This window comes from Spermophilus citellus (assembly GCF_964194105.1).
Source record: "Spermophilus citellus genome assembly, chromosome: 13".
NCBI classification, from domain to species: domain Eukaryota; kingdom Metazoa; phylum Chordata; class Mammalia; order Rodentia; family Sciuridae; genus Spermophilus; species Spermophilus citellus.
In genome coordinates, this window is record NC_138193.1 from 10,897,385 (window position 1) to 10,916,692 (window position 19,308).

The 19,308-nt window shown below is 41.9% G+C and overlaps 1 protein-coding gene across 7 annotated transcripts in view; it reads right to left on the minus strand.

Moving 5' to 3' along the window:
- The window catches only part of MGAT4A (alpha-1,3-mannosyl-glycoprotein 4-beta-N-acetylglucosaminyltransferase A), a 95,461-nt gene extending 77,201 nt beyond the window's left edge, over nucleotides 1-18,260 (minus strand). For 2 of the 7 annotated variants that reach the window (XM_081264875.1, XM_081264869.1), the window contains exons 1-2: nucleotides 18,175-18,260; nucleotides 13,826-14,155 (exon numbers count right to left, since the gene is read on the minus strand). In XM_081264875.1, coding sequence (XP_081121001.1) covers nucleotides 13,826-13,919 — 94 coding nt within the window. In that variant the 5' untranslated portion in view covers nucleotides 13,920-14,155; nucleotides 18,175-18,260. The other 5 variants (XM_081264870.1, XM_081264874.1, XM_081264872.1 and 2 more) reach the window with 5 other exon arrangements.
- Between the last annotated feature and the right edge of the window lie 1,048 nt (nucleotides 18,261-19,308).

Sequence of the window (19,308 nt, forward strand, 5' to 3'; positions counted from 1 at the left end):
AAATGTTTAAAACACACAAAATCATATATACACACATACACACATGTGATTTCTAGATAGTCATATCCATAAAGCAACACATAAAATGGAGTGGGATCCTACACAGGTATGATGTGGTCGCCTCCACCAGGGAAGGAAAGCAAAAGGGACACTGGATGATGGATGTTAAATGGATCTGCTGTGCTTTGCTCATTAAAAATGAAGAGAAATTCTAGAAGTAAATATGAAAAAACCTGGGTAACGGAACCACAGGTATTTCTATCTTACTTACTATACCTTCTGAATAATCTTAAATTTTCTTAAGTGAGGTGTGATGGGGGCATAGTCTCTGCCCTTAAGAATCTCACTGTTTTGACTCTGCTTATAATCACTGCTTCTTTTTATAAACGTTCATGCTCACGAAGTTCCCAGTGAATATCTGTCCCAAATGTCAAGCTCTGTAATTTACAGGATCTACCTTCTTTAATCGAGAAGGGGAAGAAAAAAAAAAAAGAGCCCTGTTTTCCTATATTTGCTTTACAGAACTTTTCCTGGTTTTTATAATTTCTCCATGGTCATCACAGTAAAATAAGAGAAAAAAAATTTAGAGCCATGGATGTGGCTCAATAGTAGAGCACTTGCCTAACATACACAAAGGCTGGGTTCAATCAACAACAAAACTTTAATTTTAATTTTTAAAAAGCCTCAAGAGAGCCACAGTGGCTTTTCTAAAATGAAAGAGTAAGCTACAAAAGAAACAAGGTCCCAACACATTTCATCCCAGTGAACACCATCTACACCAGCCCTGCCTTGCCCTTGGACAAGCAACCAAATCCTACTATTTCAGAATAAGGCTGGTCATGTGCGACCTCTGGAGTCTCCTGGATCTTCTCCAGGATGTAGTTCAAAGTATGAGTTGACTGCCAGAAGGCCAAATACCCCACCTTTCATGACACACCTAATCCTCAGTGCGACTCTCAGAAAATGGTTTCAAAGTAACAGAAGTTTCACACTGCACACCTGCATTCTCTACTTTTTTATTTTTAATTTTTTAGTTGTAGATGGACACAATACCTTTATTTTTATTTATTTATGTAGTGCTGAGATCAAACCCAGTGCCCAGTACATGCAAGGCAAGCACTCTACCACTGAGCCACAATCCCAGCCCTCTACTTTTTTTGTACATTAATTTTATTTATTTTAATTAGGTATATGAGACAGCAGAATGCATTCTGATTCATTGTACACAATTGCAGCACAACTTTTCATTTCTCTGGTTGTACATGATGTAGCATTGCACTGTATGCACAGTACCTAGTTGCACCTAGTACATCTACCTAGGGTAATGATGTCCATCTCATTCCACCATTTTTCCTGCCCCCCCATGGCCCTCCTCACCCCTCCCTCCCCTTTGCCCAATCAAAGTTCCTCCATTTTTCCCATGGCCCCTTTCCTCGTTATGGATCAGGATCCACTTATCAGAGAGAACATTCAGCCTTTGGTTTTTTGGGATTGGCTTACTTCACTTAGCATGATATTCTCCAACTCCAGCCATTTAACTGCAAATGCCATAATTTTATTCTCATTTAATGCTAAATAATATTCCATTTTATATACATACCACAGCTTCTTTAACCATTCATCTATTGAAGAGCATCTAGGTTGCTTCCACAGTTTAGCTATTGTGAATTGAGCTACTATAAACATTGATGTGACTACATTACTATAGCATGCTGATTTTAAGTCCTTTGGCTGTACACTGAGGAGTAGGATAGCTGGGTCAAATCATGGTTCCATTCCAGGTTTTCTAAGAAATCTCCATACTGCTTTCCAGATTGTCTGCACTAATTTGCAGTCCCACCAGCAATTTATGAGTGTGTCTTTTCCCCCACATCCTCACCAACACTTATTGTTGTATTTTTTTTTTTTTTACTAGGATTGAACTCAGGGGCACTCAACCACTAAGCCACATCCCCAGCCCTATTTTGTATTTTATTTAGGGTTAGGGTCTCAATGAGTTGCTTAGCACCTTGCTTTTGCTGAGGCTGACTATGAACTTGTGATCCTCCCGTCTCAGTCTCCTGAGCTTCTAGGACTACGAGTTTGCACCACCATGCTCGGCTTTGTTGTATTTTTGATGACTACCATTCTGACTGGTATGAGATGAAATCAGAGTAGTTTTGATTTGCATTTCTCTATCTACTAAATGTTGAGCATTTTTTCATATATTTGTTGATCAAATGTATATATATCATCTTCTGAGAAGTGTCTGTTTAGCTCCAGAAATCTACCCCATTCACCTCAAAAATAAAAAATAAAATACTTGGGAATCAACTTAACAAAATGTAAACTACAGAACACAGAGAAAGAAACTGAATAAGACCTTAGAAGATGGAAAGACCTTCCATGCTCTTGGGTAGGCAAAATTAATACTGGCAAAATGGCCATACTACCCAAAGCACTATATAAGTTCAATGTGATTCCAATTAAAATTCCATCATTATTCCTTATAGAAATAGAAAAAGCAATCATGAAATTCATTTGGAAAAATAAGAGACCCAGAATAGCCAAAGCAATTCTTAGCAAGAAGAGTGAAGCAGGAAGCATCAAAATACCAGACCTTAAACTATAATACAAAACTATAAAAACAAAAATGGCATGGCATTGGCACCAAAATAGACATGTAGACCAATGGTCCAGAATAGAAGACATGGAGACAGGCCCACATAAATGGAGTTATCTCATACTAGACAAAGGTGCCAAAAACTTTGGAGAAAAGATAGCCTCTTCAACAAATGGTGCTGGGAGAACTAGAAATCCATATGCAGCAAAATGAAACTAAACCCTATCTCTCACCATGGACAAAACGCAACTCAAAGTTGGATCAAGGACCTAGGAATTAGACCAGAGACTCTATGCCTAACAGAGAAAAGAGTAGACCCAAATCTTCATCATATCAGATTAGGCCCCAACTTCCTTAACAAGACTCTTAAAGTGCAAGAAATAAAATTAAGAATTAATAAATGGGATGAACTCAACTAAAAAGTTTTTTCTCAGCAAAAGAAGCAATCAATGAGGTGAAGAGAGAGCCTACATTTTGGGAGCAAATTTTTGACACACATCAGATAGAGAACTAATCTCCAGGATAGATAAAGAACTCAAAAAACTTAACAAAAAAACAAACAACTGTCAATAACTGAACTAAGGAGCTGAACAGACACTCCTCTAACTACTTCTAACGGTGCTGCGCTGTCACATTTATTTTCATCGACTCTGTAACAGACCCAAACATCAATCAAGTCCACAGCTCCCTCCCCTGAGAGTCGCTCAGTGCTGAGGTTACTGCGAGTGTGCGGCTGACAACAGGCTCCTTTACAAGCCCAAGATAAAAATAAATGTAAGGTTAGTGAGGTTTTCTAAATTTGATGCAGTCAATGTGCTTTATTTTATTCAAAATCCACAAGATTCAGGTTTATTGTTTATGCACCAAAATAATAGGCACACACCTGTAATCCCAGTGGCTTGGGAGGCTGAGGCAGGAGGAGTGCAAGTTCAAAGCCAGCTGCAGCAACTTAGCAAGGCCCTGTCTTAAAATATAAAAAGGCCTAAGGATGTGGCTCAGTGGACAAGCACTCCTGGTTCAATCCTGGGTAGGCCCCCCACCAAAAAAAAAAAACCCTAAGACCCAGTTTTCTGTGTATCACTGGAAGGGAAAAAAGGTTACATTCCTCCTAAAATTTGGCATATATTTTGCTAAAGACAGTTTAATGGTTGTGTTTAGTAATGAAACAAAAATCCCCCTTCATCACTCAAGTTAACATAACTTTTCCAAAAATACCAGCAACTAACAATATAAACTCTTCAATTTAAAGGGAACACCGATATTTCACACGACTTGAGTAGCCTTTAATAAACAGCAACATAGATTACTTTTTCTTTATAAAAACTGGCGGGGGGAGGAGCGCGCTATGACTAAATATGAACTAATAAAGTATTTTTGACCAAAGCATAGAAAGAAATCCCATTAGGTGGCAGACAACGGGAGGTTTCCAGAAGCTTCTCTAAGGAGACACATTTGGAAGCCCAGCTCTGCTGTACTGGGGTTTATGCCAGCCTCTGTGAGCTGATGCGGAAGAATGAGCCATGGAGTGAACAGCGCCTGGTTCAGACCAGGTTTCTAGCACTCTCCAAGCATCAGGTCAAGTGCTTCAGTGGTAGGCCAACTGCCTGACCGTCTTCACAGCAATTGGGAGACTAATGCCTACGCCCCAGAGCTGCTAAGAGGACTGAAGGTGACCAGGACAGAAAGGTGGTCATCAAATGATATCCCCTATCATTCCCACCCAGCAGGGTGCTTAGCTTCAGTTTTGAAACTGCAGGTTCATTTCCCTGAAAAGGCGGCGGCAGCATCAGGTGGGTCCTCCATTTCTCTGCAAAATTGTTTGCAAACTAGCACAACTTTACTAAAAGTAAAAGGGAGGGAAATGAAACAGATAAAAGATTTGGGAGATAAATGCCAACTATGAGGGGGACTCTTTATTCCACAAACCCTGAAGGTCATGTTCTTAAGCTTAACTTGGCTGACTCACTGAAAGCACACACAGGGTGTCCAGTCTAGGACTGCCCCAGTTCAGGAACATTTACTTCCTTTCTCCATAACTCACACAAAATGTCAGGGGAAGAAAAGATGAGGGGTGCTTGGAGATAGCGGCTCTCCACACAGAAGCTTGCCAGGATGAACAAGGTGAGTACCAGCTGGCTGGCTGTTTGCTGCCATGTGAGATGAACCAGCTGGCAGACGCCTTCCCAATCCCACACAGCTTTCTCCTCTCAGTAACAAGTTCCAGCTGCTAGCTTGCCTCCAGAGTTCCAGTCCTACTGGAATTAACTCCTTGAATGAGCTGGGCTCCATCACACAGAGCTAAGTCCTACAGATCAATGAAACCTCATCCCCAACGCAACATGATGGTTCAGCTAACAGCCAACCAATGACATTTTCTACAGCAACACTGTTTCCATCTAAGTCTCAAGAGCACCCAGCTTGGGTCTCTAATATAATTCTTACAGGCAGAAACTAGGACTCTTAAGGGGTGACTAATCCCACATTTCCTGGTAGGAAAATAGAAGGATGGGTCTGAAGCACAGAAACAGTACAAGAAAGCACAGATGCTTTGGAGATAGTGAGTGAATGTTAAACACACCAAGAAGGCAGGCTAAGAGGACCCTCACAGCCGCAGGGTGACAGTGTGGACACACAAAGAAAACAACTTTGTTTACTAGGACAAATTCATTTTGTAAACGGTGCCAAAACATTTAAATATCAAAAAACTGAAATACAAATAAAAGGCAAAGACTATGGGGCTTTGTTGTTAATCTGAATAAGAATATATCAATATACTTGAGTATTTCTGTTCTCCAATAAGCATATGTGCTTAAAAACACAGAGAGAAACTTGTATCCGTCTGCATATGCCAAAAAATGGGAGGGAAAGGGAAATTTTGAGCGAGCCCTCGGTTTGGGATGAAGTAAGAAGCCTAACAAAAATAGGGGGAGAATATAAGTTAAAAAAAAAAAAAAAGAACATTCAATTATCTGTCCTAAAATGATCAAGCTTCCAGACCAGCTCCCTTATCTCAGACCAAGAAAATTCTAGGTGAAGTTCGAGTCAGAAGACTAACAAGGAATGCTTGAGCTTGCAACACTCTACCATGGCAAAGGAAGGCCTAGAGGACAGTAAGAATCCTAATTCCTGAAGGGAAAACACCACATGGAAGCAACAAATCTGTCTAACAAGAACTCTAAGGCCTTGTAACACACATGTTCAATTGTGAACAAAGAATGTGTTAGTCAGATGTCCATTACAAGTACCAGAAATAATCAGCTTACACAGAAGAAGGGTTTACTTTGGTGCAGTTTTAGGTTTTGATCCATGAATGGCTGCCATATTATGGCAGGAGCAGGTGGTAGAGCAAATCTGCCCACCTCATGCAGGCAAGAAAGAAGGGCCAGGGTCCCACAGTTCCCTCTGCAGCTCACCCCCGATGACCCAAAGACCTCCTAGTCCATCTCACCACTTGAAGGTTCCACCACCTCCCAACAATGCCAGCTGGGGACTAAGCTTTTACCACATAGGCCCTGAAGGACATTTAAGAACCAAACTATACAGGACCCAGCCAGACAAGAGACTCAGATGAGAAGCAACCAGGTCCCCCTCCCCACTCAGTCCTCCCAACCATCCTGATCCTGACTGGCATAGTTCTCAGAAGACCGCCCCGCCCTTTTTTCCCAGCTTGTTAGGATTTTCAAAATTCCCAAAAAGGTATAAAAGTAATTATTACCATAATCATAGAAAAACTCATAAATGAGGAATGAAGTTCATGGTACTAACGGTTTCCAAAGAGTTAAAATATAAATATGGTAACAACTTTTGCAGTATTTGTACTTGTTTTGTCTACTGACTAAAGGATTGAAGTTCAAAAGAATACATTTTATCTTTAATTAAACTATAAGAGAGAAAAGACATGTGCATGTACATGTGTAAGTGGTGTATTATCAATCAAAAAAAAAAATAATGTACCCAGTCTAAAGAGAGAATTTTTTTTTTTACAGGAAGTAAAAATTTAAGATAAATAAGATGATGAGGGGCTGGGGTTATAGCTCAGCGGTAGAGTGCTCACCTAGCACGTGTGAAGCCCTGGGTTCAATCCTCAGCACCACATAAAAATTAAAAAGTAAAATAGAGATATTGTGTCCAACTACAACTAAAAATATATTTAAAAAAAAAATAAGATGATGAGACACTCTCCACCACAAACTCCAGAGCCCTTAAGGTCTCGTTGCCTTTATTGCAACCAATTGATAAACAGTTCCTGGAACTGAGAGAAGTTTCCAGTTCCTATCCTCTCTGAATTAGAAGCTTTCAGTCCCTGTTCCCTGCTAACTCGCCTGGTCTCCCCCACTGTTTTTGTGAACTTTGGCCTCTGGACCACCAGGCCAAAACTCTGTGGTCCATCAGGTCACACACCTCCAGTTCACCAGGCAAAACTCTTCCACTTTCCAATCTGCTGTCACCTTCATAAACTTTGGTTCAACCCAACATCTACCTTCTCTATTATTACAAGGTATTCTCAGGCGAACTCCTAAGCAAGAGATTCCTTTCTCCCTCTAATTCCTAATCACCTTTAGAACAACTCAAATGTCACTTCTCATGAGAAACCTTTACAGAACCCCTCATCAGAACAGTCTTTACCTAAGAGACAGCCCTCTGCCCCTGCCTTGGAACGACATCAACAGCACTGAATATTCATGTCACCTGTCCTGCTCTTACACAGTGGCCTCCTTCACAGGGTAGGTTTTCTGTCTTCGTCTTCTTGGCCTTCCCCCTACTCAGGGCAAGGCACGCAGCATTTTATGAATGTTGGAGAGAAGGCAGGCAGGAAGGCTCACTACAAACTGCAATGAAGAAATAAAGCCTAATATTTGGTTTCTGCATAGAAGCCCCATGAGAAAGACCCTTTTCTAAAAATACAAGTTGCTGCCTCAGAGACTTCTAGGGAAAATGTCCAAAGAACTGTGTACCAAAGTGCACTCCGGCAGTGCTGGGATGCCCACCGCAGCTCGTTATAAGGAGATGCACACTTGGGTTTGTGCACTTTTCTTTAATGCAACTAAAACATTTACTGAAACTGTCCTGAAGACACTAAATGTCTATATGTGTTGAAAAGAAAATGGATTTGCATGCCTACTTCCCACCCTCTGGGCTAGAAAGTTCTAAGGTACCATCACAACTGCAGAGGGGTAAAAAAAACCTGGCATGTGACCATTTACTACCTTTTTAAATCTCTTCTGGTTGTAGAAGGACACAATACCTTTATTTTATTTATTAGTTTTTACGTGGTGCTGTAGACCAAACCCAGTGCCTCACACACATTAGGCAAGCACTCTACCACGAGCCACACCCCCACTCCCCATTCACTATTTTTAATCTGGAAAAATAAACTTTAAAAGTAATGAACACTGACTATAATTTGCTGCCACTTTCTAGCTTCCTGTTGGGAAAGTAAAGAATAGAGCTTTTTAAAAATTGACCTAACTTTTATCCTTTGGTTTCAAAAACTGAAAATTAACTTTCACAGGCAAGCAAAATGTACTTTAGCAAAAAAGATATGACTCTTACTTTTCCTGAATAAATTTAAGTCTAAATGTTAATCAAATCAACTCTATCCCCAGACTTTCATGTTTACAACATAAAGGGCAACTACAGTTTTCTTCCAAAATTAAATTCTTGATTTCCCATGGAAATTAAGGTGACCATTAAAAGATTTTAAAAAAAAAAGTAAACTAGATGTCCATTATTCAAGGCCTAGCACAATGCTTAGAATAAGCATTAAAAATAAATAAATAAGCACTAAAGCACATGTAAGGAATATGAATAAAAACCAAAGTGGCCCTGAACAGATGAGTGGTTGAATAAATTACAATGCATCTACACCATGGAGTATTATGCAACTGTTAAAAAAAAAAGGTATTGATGAATGAATATGGAGTGATTTCTAGGATATAATACTAAGTGAAAACTGCAATGGATAAAAGCACCTACCACATGCCACTGTTCAAATGAGAAGGAAGACAACATGAGGAAATGCAAAGGTATCTGCTCAATTTGTGCAACAAGAAATCCAGGAAGGATAAACCAGTACACTGTAATATTGAAAGGGAAAGACAGAAACTTGGTAAAGGGGAAGAATGGAAATGGAATACCTCTCAGTATGCTCCCCCCACACACAAGTTCTGACTCAATGAAGATGATGTTTTACATATTCGAAATGTAAATAAATTCAATAAAACAAGGTATTAGGGAAACCCAAAATAATACAAAGAGTAATAAATGGGCTTAAGTGCATGCATTATAAATGAATAACATAAGCACAGAGAAGAGGAAGTGACTAAGATAAAAAGTAGGCCAAGTAACTTTAGAAAACAGCAGTCAACTATGTTTTACAAGACAAAATATAAAAATAACTATGTACAAAAACAGTACCCTGGTAAATTTACTTTTCACTTGGGTTATGGTTAGCAATTCTGAAACCACTTTATGTATGTATTGGGCATTAGTAATGATATTGGGATAGGAAGGTGGTGTTTTGTGATGTCAAGAGACTGGTGTGACAGGGAAAAGACGAGGCTAGTGCAAACAGTATAGTATTACCTTAAAAACTGAGCAACTGCTAAGAACATGTGCTTAGGCTTTAAAAAAAAATGCAAATGGACAGGAACAGAGACTTGTGTATACATACATACGTTTCCTTGTTGTCCACAGAGAGGGACTGGAGATGGTGATAGCACAGTAGGATGGGACAAAGGGAGTAGAGGCTGCTTGGAGAAATGATTGCATCCAGGCTGGAATAGAGAAATTACCAGACAAACCTGGAGCACATTATAGCATCATAAAGTAATCAATTGCCCAAAACATGCAGGAACTAGACAAAGGTAGTGGTTGTACAGCATTGTGAATGCCCCCTGGAGGGTGCAGACTTCTATGAAATGATGGAACAGTCACTAAACAAGTCAGCAAATAACAAGGCCCAAGGGTAGAAGAATTCCAGTATCCAGAGTTGCTAAAATGTATTTTTCTAAAATATTCATTAGCCAATAAAACAGGATGTGCAAAGAAACAGCAAAGTATAACTCATTCATCAGATAAAAGGAGGCAACAGAAACCACCTATGAGTACAACTAGATGGCAGACTTCAGAGTATGTTCCAGAACTCAAGGAAAGTTTAAAGAAGTTAAGGAAGGGCTGGGATTGTGGCTCAGCGGTAGAGCACTCGCCTAGCATGCACGGGGCCCTGGGTTCAATCCTCAGCACCACATAAAAATAAACGAATGGAATAAAGGTATTGTGTCCAACTAAAAAAATAAAAAAGAAGTTAAGGAAGGCATGGCAACATTGGATTGAATGCAGAATACCAATAAAGAGACAAATTTTAATAAAGAACCAAATAGAAATTCTATAGTTGCAAAGTACAATAACAGAAGTTTAAAAAAAAAAATTCACTAAAGGACCATGTGATGGTCAATTTTATGTGTCAACTTGACTGGGCTAAGGGATGCCCAGATAGCTGGCAAGACATTTCTGGATATGTCTATGAGGGTGTTTCTAGAAGAGATTAATATTTGAATTGGTAAGCTGAGAAAAGAGGATCTCTCTCACCAATATGGGTGGAAATCATCCAACATATTGAAGGTCTAAAGAGATAAAGATGGAGAAAAAGCAAACTGGGAGGTGGTGGAATCTTTAGTAGGTAGGGTCTAGTGAAGGCAATTAGACCACAGCCCTTAAATGAACTTTTGGGACACTCCCCCACCCCAACAACCTTTGCTTCCTGGCCACCATAATGTTAACAGGCCACCTCTGCCACACACTCCCCTGCCATAGTGGCCCAAGTGACCACAGACTGAACCTCTGAAACTATGAGCCAAAGTAAATCTTTTCCTCTTCCAAGTTTATTTTCTTGGGTTATTGGGTCTTGGTGATAAAAAGCTATATAGATAGTATATATACAGACACATATGGGCATACAGACCCGTGTGTATCCATATAAGGTAACACTGCTCATCCATAAGAAATGAGATGCTGATACATGCCATAAGATGGGTGAATCTTGAAAACATTATGCCACATGAAAGAAGCCAGTCACACTATACAATTTCATTTATACCAAAGTCCAGAAGAGGGAAATTTACATAGATGGGAGGATTAGTGGTTGCCTAGGGTAGGCAGACAAGATGATGAGAACCAGGGCAGTGACAGATACAGGGGACAGGATTTCTTTTTTGAGGTGATGAAAATGCTCTAAAATTGACTGTGGTCATGGATGTAGACATCTGTTAGCATACCAAAAAACACTGAACTTTGCACTTTAAATGAGTATAATGTATGATATGTAAATTATGTCTCAATAAAGCTGTTGAGATTTTTCTTAAATACATTTTTGCTGAATGAATCATTTACCAAATATTTACTAAACGTGCATTAACCACCAAGCACTGGTCAGATATACCAGATATAATACCAGTCCTGGTCCAGGGATCTATGACTACTTAATTGGTTTTGCCTGGTTTCTCGATTGTGGTCAACCAAAGCACATTAGGTGCATTAGGATCCCTACCACCACCAGCAAGTGAGACATGTAATTATTCTTGTCCTACCCTCACAACGCCTACCTATAACCCTCCCAAACTAGCCATCCCACGAAATTAGAATTCTGCCTTATTTTTAAGTAGAAATCCTATGTAACCTGCTAAAACTGGTACCCTTCCCAGCTTCCTTAGCAGGATTCCCGACATCCTCATCAACCTCTGCCAATTTCATGGGTCAGTTCTTATTCTTCCAAGTGGCGAATTAAGATGGACAGTAACTGTACTATGATTACCAACTAAATTCAAGACAGCCTAGGAATCCCATGTGCCAGGTATAGTGTGTGTCTCATGACTCCAAAGCATAACTGGTCTACCCCCCTTCAGAACTTGTAGTTGTATGCACAAATATTTACTAAATATATTTACTAATATATATGTACCTGCAGCTGCCTGCCTCTGGTATGTCCACTGACCTCTCCTCTGCCTGGCATGCCCTTCACATTCATTATTTACACTCTACCTCCTCTGTGAGACACCTGAAGAATTAGCAGCCTCTGTGCTCTTCTAGGTGGTAGACCAATACCTCTGAGCCTAAGCTCTGAAATCATCTACCTGAATTCAAACTTCTCCACCACTTAATGTATAACTCTGATTAAGTACCTCAACCACTCTGCCTTGGTTTTCCCAACTACAAAAAAGACATGAAAATATTTACAGGGTTGTTATGAGGATTAAATGAGATACAAATGTTTAGAACAAGACAGGCACTGTGACTGCCTCTATCTAATTCTGTCTGATGGTACACTTGTCTACATGCCTCTTTCCTGCCAGTCCCTGTTCAAAGACATGTCATTTCTTTTTTCTTTTCATGTTCACAGCATATAATACAGTGCTAGGCACAGGTGAGGTACATGTAAAAGGCCCATGATAAAAAATAACAACTCTTAGTCCAGCAATGGCAAAGGTTATTGAAATCACACTTTGAAAATAAAAATGAGAGCACATGGTTTGTGTGTAGTAGAACTGAATATCTAAAAGCAGGCCTGCCCTGGAAAATCCAAGCTGTCTGACTGCCTGAACTATCTAGAAAGAATCCAAGGGCTCAACAATGAAGAGTGGTTACATAAACGACAGCAAATCAACACAGGGGATTTCACCCAACCATAACAGGAGGCCTGTGCTGATCCCTCAAAGTCTGGACAAAACACTGAGCAGAACAGCAGCAGAAGAGTAGGCACAGATGATGCAGAGCTGTTCAAAGAGCCATGATCAAGGAAAACAGACTGTGCGTCTAATACTTCAGAGACAGATCCTTTACATTCTTTGAATTAATTTTTATGCTACAGACAGCTTAATAAGAAACTAATAATAATGCCTCTAATGCCTTTACCTAAGAAACAAGACAAATGGCCTGGAGATTCCAAAACTTTAGAGCTCTTACAGGAGACACAGGGAGAAGGGTTGAGCTTATCTATTACTATCTCTGAACTGATAAGTTTCCTGATAAGAAGAAACCCACCTACTACTGTTACAGTCAATTCTCTTATTCAGAGGTAGACCCTTCACAGCCAGTCACTTCTTTTGTTTATGTCAAGGATTAATAATCTGATTAATCAAGATGCTTCCTGATTAATACTTCTCATTTGGTACAATTAAAAACTAAAATCTAAAAAGTCTGTATTTGTACACAAAGAGCTTTCCTTCAGCAATATTTCTCGTTTTCCCCCTAAGAGTCCATTCCCCAAATAAGAGAAAGACAAACACTGGGAAAACAATACTATACTTGCTTATACATAGATCCACAGAAGTATATATGCACACACAGAGATCTATGTACAGAAACAAACATACACCAAAAAAACAGTCAAGAAACAATCTTTTCAATTTCTTCATGAGACAATACAATGATGTCAGCAATAGCATCTTCAAATAGCCCAGGTGATGATGATATTATAACTTGACTAATAAAATAAATCCCAACACCTCCATCTTTCTTGCCATCAACAGCCTTAGATTAATATGAGGAAAGGAGCAAATGAAAGGAATTTACTCCAAATATTCTCTCTTCAAAAAAGAAAAGGTAGAAATTCATTATTCCTCAATATAACAATTCCTAGCAGTGAACAGATAACTTTCCTTTAAAACACAGTTCAATAGTCTAAATAAAAAACTTTTAATATTCCAATCAGCATGTCTCCTCACTGGCTTCTCAAACGCTTTTCCCTAAGCAGAAATCTGTCCAGGCCTGTGGTTTAAATCATTAACTACACAGCACCAAATCATTAGCATAATTGGCATGTAAATTTCACGAAGGCACTGATTGTGTCCTTTTAAGTGTTCTACACAACAGCCAGTACAAGAAAGCTTATTAAACATTTATGATGATTAGCTAAAAAATAAAACAAAATACCCAAACAAAAGTCTTTGTTATTCAACTTGGCTGTCATGTGTAATGTAAACCACTGATCAGTATCTGTTTCTCCAAGTGCAATTATAAGACATTGAAAACAAAACAAACCCCTTTGGAATTAGAAATTCTGTCTCCTCTGTCCAAGAATACATTGCATTTCTGTGTCAAAAGAAACTGCCAGCAGAGAGCAAGCAAATGCAGGTTGCTAGGATATTTAACTTGAGCATCAGCGCACCGTTTACAAAGCATAAAGCCCCCACATTTCACACACATATCCGCAGACATTTTCCCTACCTTTCCCATTTTGCCATGTAGTATACCAAGATAAAGTGAGGAACGACGTGATAAATGCTAAAGCAGTGGCTACAGTTCCATTTCGGAGCCTCATCTCATTTCACCATCACACTGGTTCGTATGTTTGTGATGACAACCAAGACTGTTTTCTTTTTAGCCTGAAGTCAACTGAATCCAGTACTCCTGGCTCCAGGCCAATCAAAACAATCAATGCAAGAGGTTCATTTCAGATGCTCAGGCAGAAGGTGTCTAGCAAGAATACCATTCACAATTGCTACTCAGGATTGTCTTCGCCGTCTTCATGTGCTCCTGTCTTGGGCTGTTTTCTCCCTATCAGTGGGAGAAGAGAAAGAAAACTTGTTCAATAATGCAGAGCACAGGTTTCTTCACTGATTACCCCACTCTGAATGGATTTTTGGCAGGGCTAAGCTGTCCTACCTCCCAACTACACATTTCATATACCAGAATTATGGTCTTTCCCCTCCAAGGAAAAAGTTTCAAATGATATTCCTTCTTCACTGGTTTGGTTATGTCTGTGAAAAGAAACTTCCAGTTATTTATTTACATGAAGAAGTTACAGGGCTTAGGAGACTCTAGTGATCATACAATGGCTCCTGAGTAACAATCTTGACTCTCCCCAGTTTTCCTATGGCACAGTAACAAGAAATATTTAGAAACACACACACACACACACACACACACACGTATATTTGTGAAAACTGACAAACAATATAGAAGAGTCAAAAGACCTGGGTCCTAGATCCAGGTCTGACATTACTTACTCCAAGGTTCACCTATAAAATGAGAAAAGCACTTGTCTTTCACATATTATCTTTCACATATTGTCATAAATAGTAAAAAGCCTACAGTTATCATTACTGTTCATCATCTTCGCAAAATAACCTCAGTCTTCCCAGTGACTAACCCAATTCCTAGGGGGTAAATTCAGAATAATTAGCATTTAGAAAACGCAGCAATCCAGCCCCTACCCTATCAGCCAGGGCCTATCACTTCACATTGTTTTAAGTCAGGAAATTTGGGAGATCACCACCAATCTAACAAAACTTCTGAGAAAATGAAAAGAAATGAGGTCCTTACAAGTACTTAAGTATAGTGCCCAGCACATAATAGGCTCCCAATAAATGTTAACTATATTAAAATATAGAAGCAAACAGCCACTCCTTCGGTCTTCTGTACATATAAACGGTCCCATTCCCCAGGGGTGTGTCAGGCAATCTGAGATGTGCATGGACTCCTGGTTGCCTGGAGGGGACCACAAAGATGCTCTTGGCAATATACTAAATGATACTCTAGTGGAGTGAGTTAACGCATCCCCAAAATGCCTAACAAACCCAAGGGGCAATTCTCTCAGTGGAAGACCATGGCAGGCAATTCAGGAACTACCACCTCAGCTACTTCTCATCACTGAATACCACTAGAAGTCTCCACTAGTAAAGAAAGGTCACAGGTACACCTAATAATGACAAATAGAACCACAACTCACTGAATGTCTCCTATGTGCTGGGTCAATTATGTGGTCTAAACCCTTACAAAATCCTACAAGATGGGCATCATTAACACTATTTTACACACAAAGAAATCAACATAAAAAGCTAGATTTGTATGATCCCAAAGTTCAAACACTTTGCCCCTCAAATTCAGCCACCTGTAGTACAGTAGTATAAAGAGAAGAGCCAGGGATACTGGAAGTCTCAGGTTAAACTGGACGATCTTCCCAAAATGTTAATTTTACCCAACTGTAAGTGTGAATCTCAAAAATGTTTTATATTCTAGAACAAATATGGATTCATTATGGTAAAAGTTGCAAAATTCACAGTAATTTTCAAAGTCTAAATATACAACTTTTAACAAATTTCTCACTTCCTGCAGCTTTTGGCTAGTTCCCCACCCCAGAACTCCCAACAAAGCATGCCTGTTTCCCAGCTTTGGACAGCAGCTCTTATTTCCATATATCATTCTAAAAATACTAAACCCCACTCCATTGGTTCCTCTTACTACCTGAGCACAAAGACATTATCACATAAAGTTATCACTGCTAAACCAAATGTGTTGACCTTTCTATGGTCAAGATAACTTAATACTGAACAGCTTAGAATCAAAATCTTCGTGGCAAAAAAAAAAATCCTATAATTTAAAATTCCATAGAGCATCTAATTGTCTGAAATCAATAAGCACCCAACAATGAGTTCTGATTATAAAAATAGAGGTGATAATAGAGTGAATTATATAACTTGGAATTCTCATCCTGGTATGACATTACACAAAAATGCTTGCAACTTTCTGTTGCTATGCACTTAGCCATATTTTACTTCAGAAAGGATTTTTTTCTAGTAAGAGATCTAAAAAATATACAGGTCATTAGAGTAAACACTCACTAATGGAGAAGCAGAGAAACAGAATCATCGAATAAGGATATTTCAAAATACTGTTTTATTAAGTAGGGGAAAATCTGCATAAAACTCAGTACAAATGTGTGAAGGCAAACTCTAAAATTAAAATCGACTATAGCTATGCTATCCATAATACATGAAAAACATAAGGAAAATTAAATACTGGATTCAAGAAATTAGCAAACTCAGGTTTGAAGAAGATACTTATAATGAATTTTACTAATAAGACCTGAAATATCACAAGAAAAATATGAGAGCCTTTCACTCAGCAAGAATGTAGTCATACATTTTTAATTAGGATTTCTAAACTAATGAAGTTTAACTGCGCAGCACAAGTGAATGAAATCTCCAGATGAGAGCAAAACTAAGGAGCTACAAGCTCTTAAATCACCACAGGCAGTATCAGGCTGGCTTGTCAGACACAGGTGACCCACATTTTTATCAGTGTCCACATATGCAAACATTTTAATCTAACACCTGAATACTCTCTCACTTAACACATTTGAATCTTTAAATCACACACACACACACACACACACACACACACACACACGTAGTGGCTAAAATTACTTGTCATTTCTCTAGCCTCCCAAAGATGAATGGAAATTTCAACTCCTGACCTCATGATGAAAAATCTGTTTGGTTAACAGACTTAACAATCTTACGTGGTTAGTCTTGTACTGCTGGATTCAAAACCTTTTAAAGTGTTCACTGAAATATTTAGCATGCTCCATGGCTGGGAGAACACTTTGCTGAACGTTTGGCATATTCCTTAATCAGCATCCCACAGACAGAGGTGCCTGAAGAACAGAAGGCACAATCCGGATATCCACAATCAATGAAAACCATGACGTAAGCTTTGATAACTTTACCACCACAATTATGTTAAAATCGTGTTGTTTTCCCTTTATAAAGGGATCGATCTTTTTCTTTAATACAGCTTACATAATTTCGTCGTCCAGTGCGTTTTCACATTTACTCTTGCGGGTTAAAGAAACCTATCTCACACTAACCTGTTAATCACCCTATTTTTTTTTTTAACATTCAGCAAAAGAAATCAACCACACCTATTATCTGATTCTAAATTTAGACTTCTCTCTTCCCACGAAGGGCTGTGCCGTCCTTTTATCAAGATCTCGTCCGACAGCAAAAGGCACAGCAGCCTCGGGGACGCACAGGGTCCCTGCCCGCGGCTCTTGGTGCGGAAGGCGAGCACCGCGAGGGCTCCGGGAAGCAGGGTCCTGCGAGCGGCACCGGGGCCAGCCACCAGAGCTCGCCTTCCAGATGTCACCTGGCCCCAGCCTCGGGGTCCCGCTCGGCCCCGTCCGGACAGGGAGCTGAGGCCTGGGGCACTGGGGGGGAGGTGCTCTCTCACCCCGGACCACCAGGTCGTCACTTCACCGCAAATCCGCCACCCCGGCGGCACGCCCGGTCCCCTCAGCGGGAGCAGCCCCTGCCCCGGAGCCTCGCGGGGCGGCTCCCAGTCCGGCGAGCAGCGAACCCCGGCCCCGCGGCGCCCCTCCCTCCCGCTCCCCACCCTCGGGAAGCCCACACACTTTGCTCTACTTTCCCCCAAAGTCGAGGAGCCCGGCGAGCGCCGGGAACGCACGGGGCGCTGGGCGGGCCGCCGGGAGGACGCGCGGCACCGCGCGATGCAGGGCGATGCGAGGAAGGCGTCCCGGCCCGCGCCGCGCCCCCAAGGCCCAGGCAGCGCCCCCGGCCAGCCCCGCGCGCCAGAGGCGAGAGCACCTCCCGGCGCACCAGCTCCCGGCCGGGCCGCGGCGCCCGCGGCTCGGTTACCAGCAGGTGGATCTCCCGCAATCGCGGCGCCGCAGAGCCGGGCCGCCGGCGCCGCCCCTCAACCCGCTCCCTCCGCGCAGCCGCCCTGCGCCCCCGCCGCCAGGCCGCCGCGCGCCTCCGCAGCCCAGAGCCGCTCACCTGCCGCTGGCGCCGGCGCTCCCGCCGCGGCCGCTGGCAGAGCTGCTGTGGCCGCCGCGCCCCGCCCTCCCGCCGCGGCTCCGCCCCGCCCCGCCCAGCCCGCGACCCCGCCAGCCATTGGCCGCCCGCCGCCGCGCCAGTGGCCCGCCCGGCTGTCACTTAGGGGCGCCGTCGCTCGGCCTATATAACTCTCGTGAGATCTTTCCCGGGGCACTCGGCGTCACGGCACGGTCCGAGCGGTGCCTCGCTCCCCGCGCCCGGGCTCCGGTGCTTGGCGCACTCCCCGCCGCCTCAGCTGGCTTTGGTCCTCCGCGGCGTGTGCGGAGGCAGCTCCTGCCGCCAACAAAGGCCGAGGCAGCGCTCGGCCTCCGCCGCGGCGCGCTACCGGACCGCCCCGGGCTGCCCGCGAGTTCCACCCCCTTCCCCCAGCGCGCGTCGCATCCCTGGTCCGCATTCCCCGGGACAAGTCCCGGCCCTAATCCAGGGTCAGCTTCCAGGCCCTGGGGTTCCGGGCATCTCACTGACAGCCCCAGCGGGGGACATCGTTGTCCCCAACTCACCGATGAGGAAGACGGGACTGGAAAGATTGACTTAAACCCCTAAGACGAGGAAACAGGGCTAGGATTTAAATGCATAACATTCGGGTGCTCATGCCCCTAGTTTTCCCGTTAGGCCACGCAGTTTTGCCCCTTTCTCCTGAGCCCTAATCTATCACCGTTTCATGAAGTTTGAAGTTAATTTTAGAACCAAATAGGAAATCATCCATAAAAACCTGGGTGGGCTGACCCTCCTTTTTTGTAGTGTCTGTGAGCATCCTGACTTAATAGTAACTACCCGTGGGCACACCATCTTTTGGATACTTACTATATGCCAAGCACCATGTTACATCTTTAATTGCATCCTCTCATATTTTAACTCCCATTTTTTCCCATGAGGAAACTGGAGCAAGAGAAGTTTAAAAAGTTTACCCAAGGTCACAGGCCGGTAAGCGATAGATCTCGGTTCAAACACAAAGGATGTGTTGTCTTTGGTGCTACAAAAAAGCTTACAACAACCCTGCAAGATAATTTGCAGGGAGTAGAGGGGCAAAAGATCAAGGAGACAGGCTTGTCCGTGCCAGTCTCCCAAGGTAAT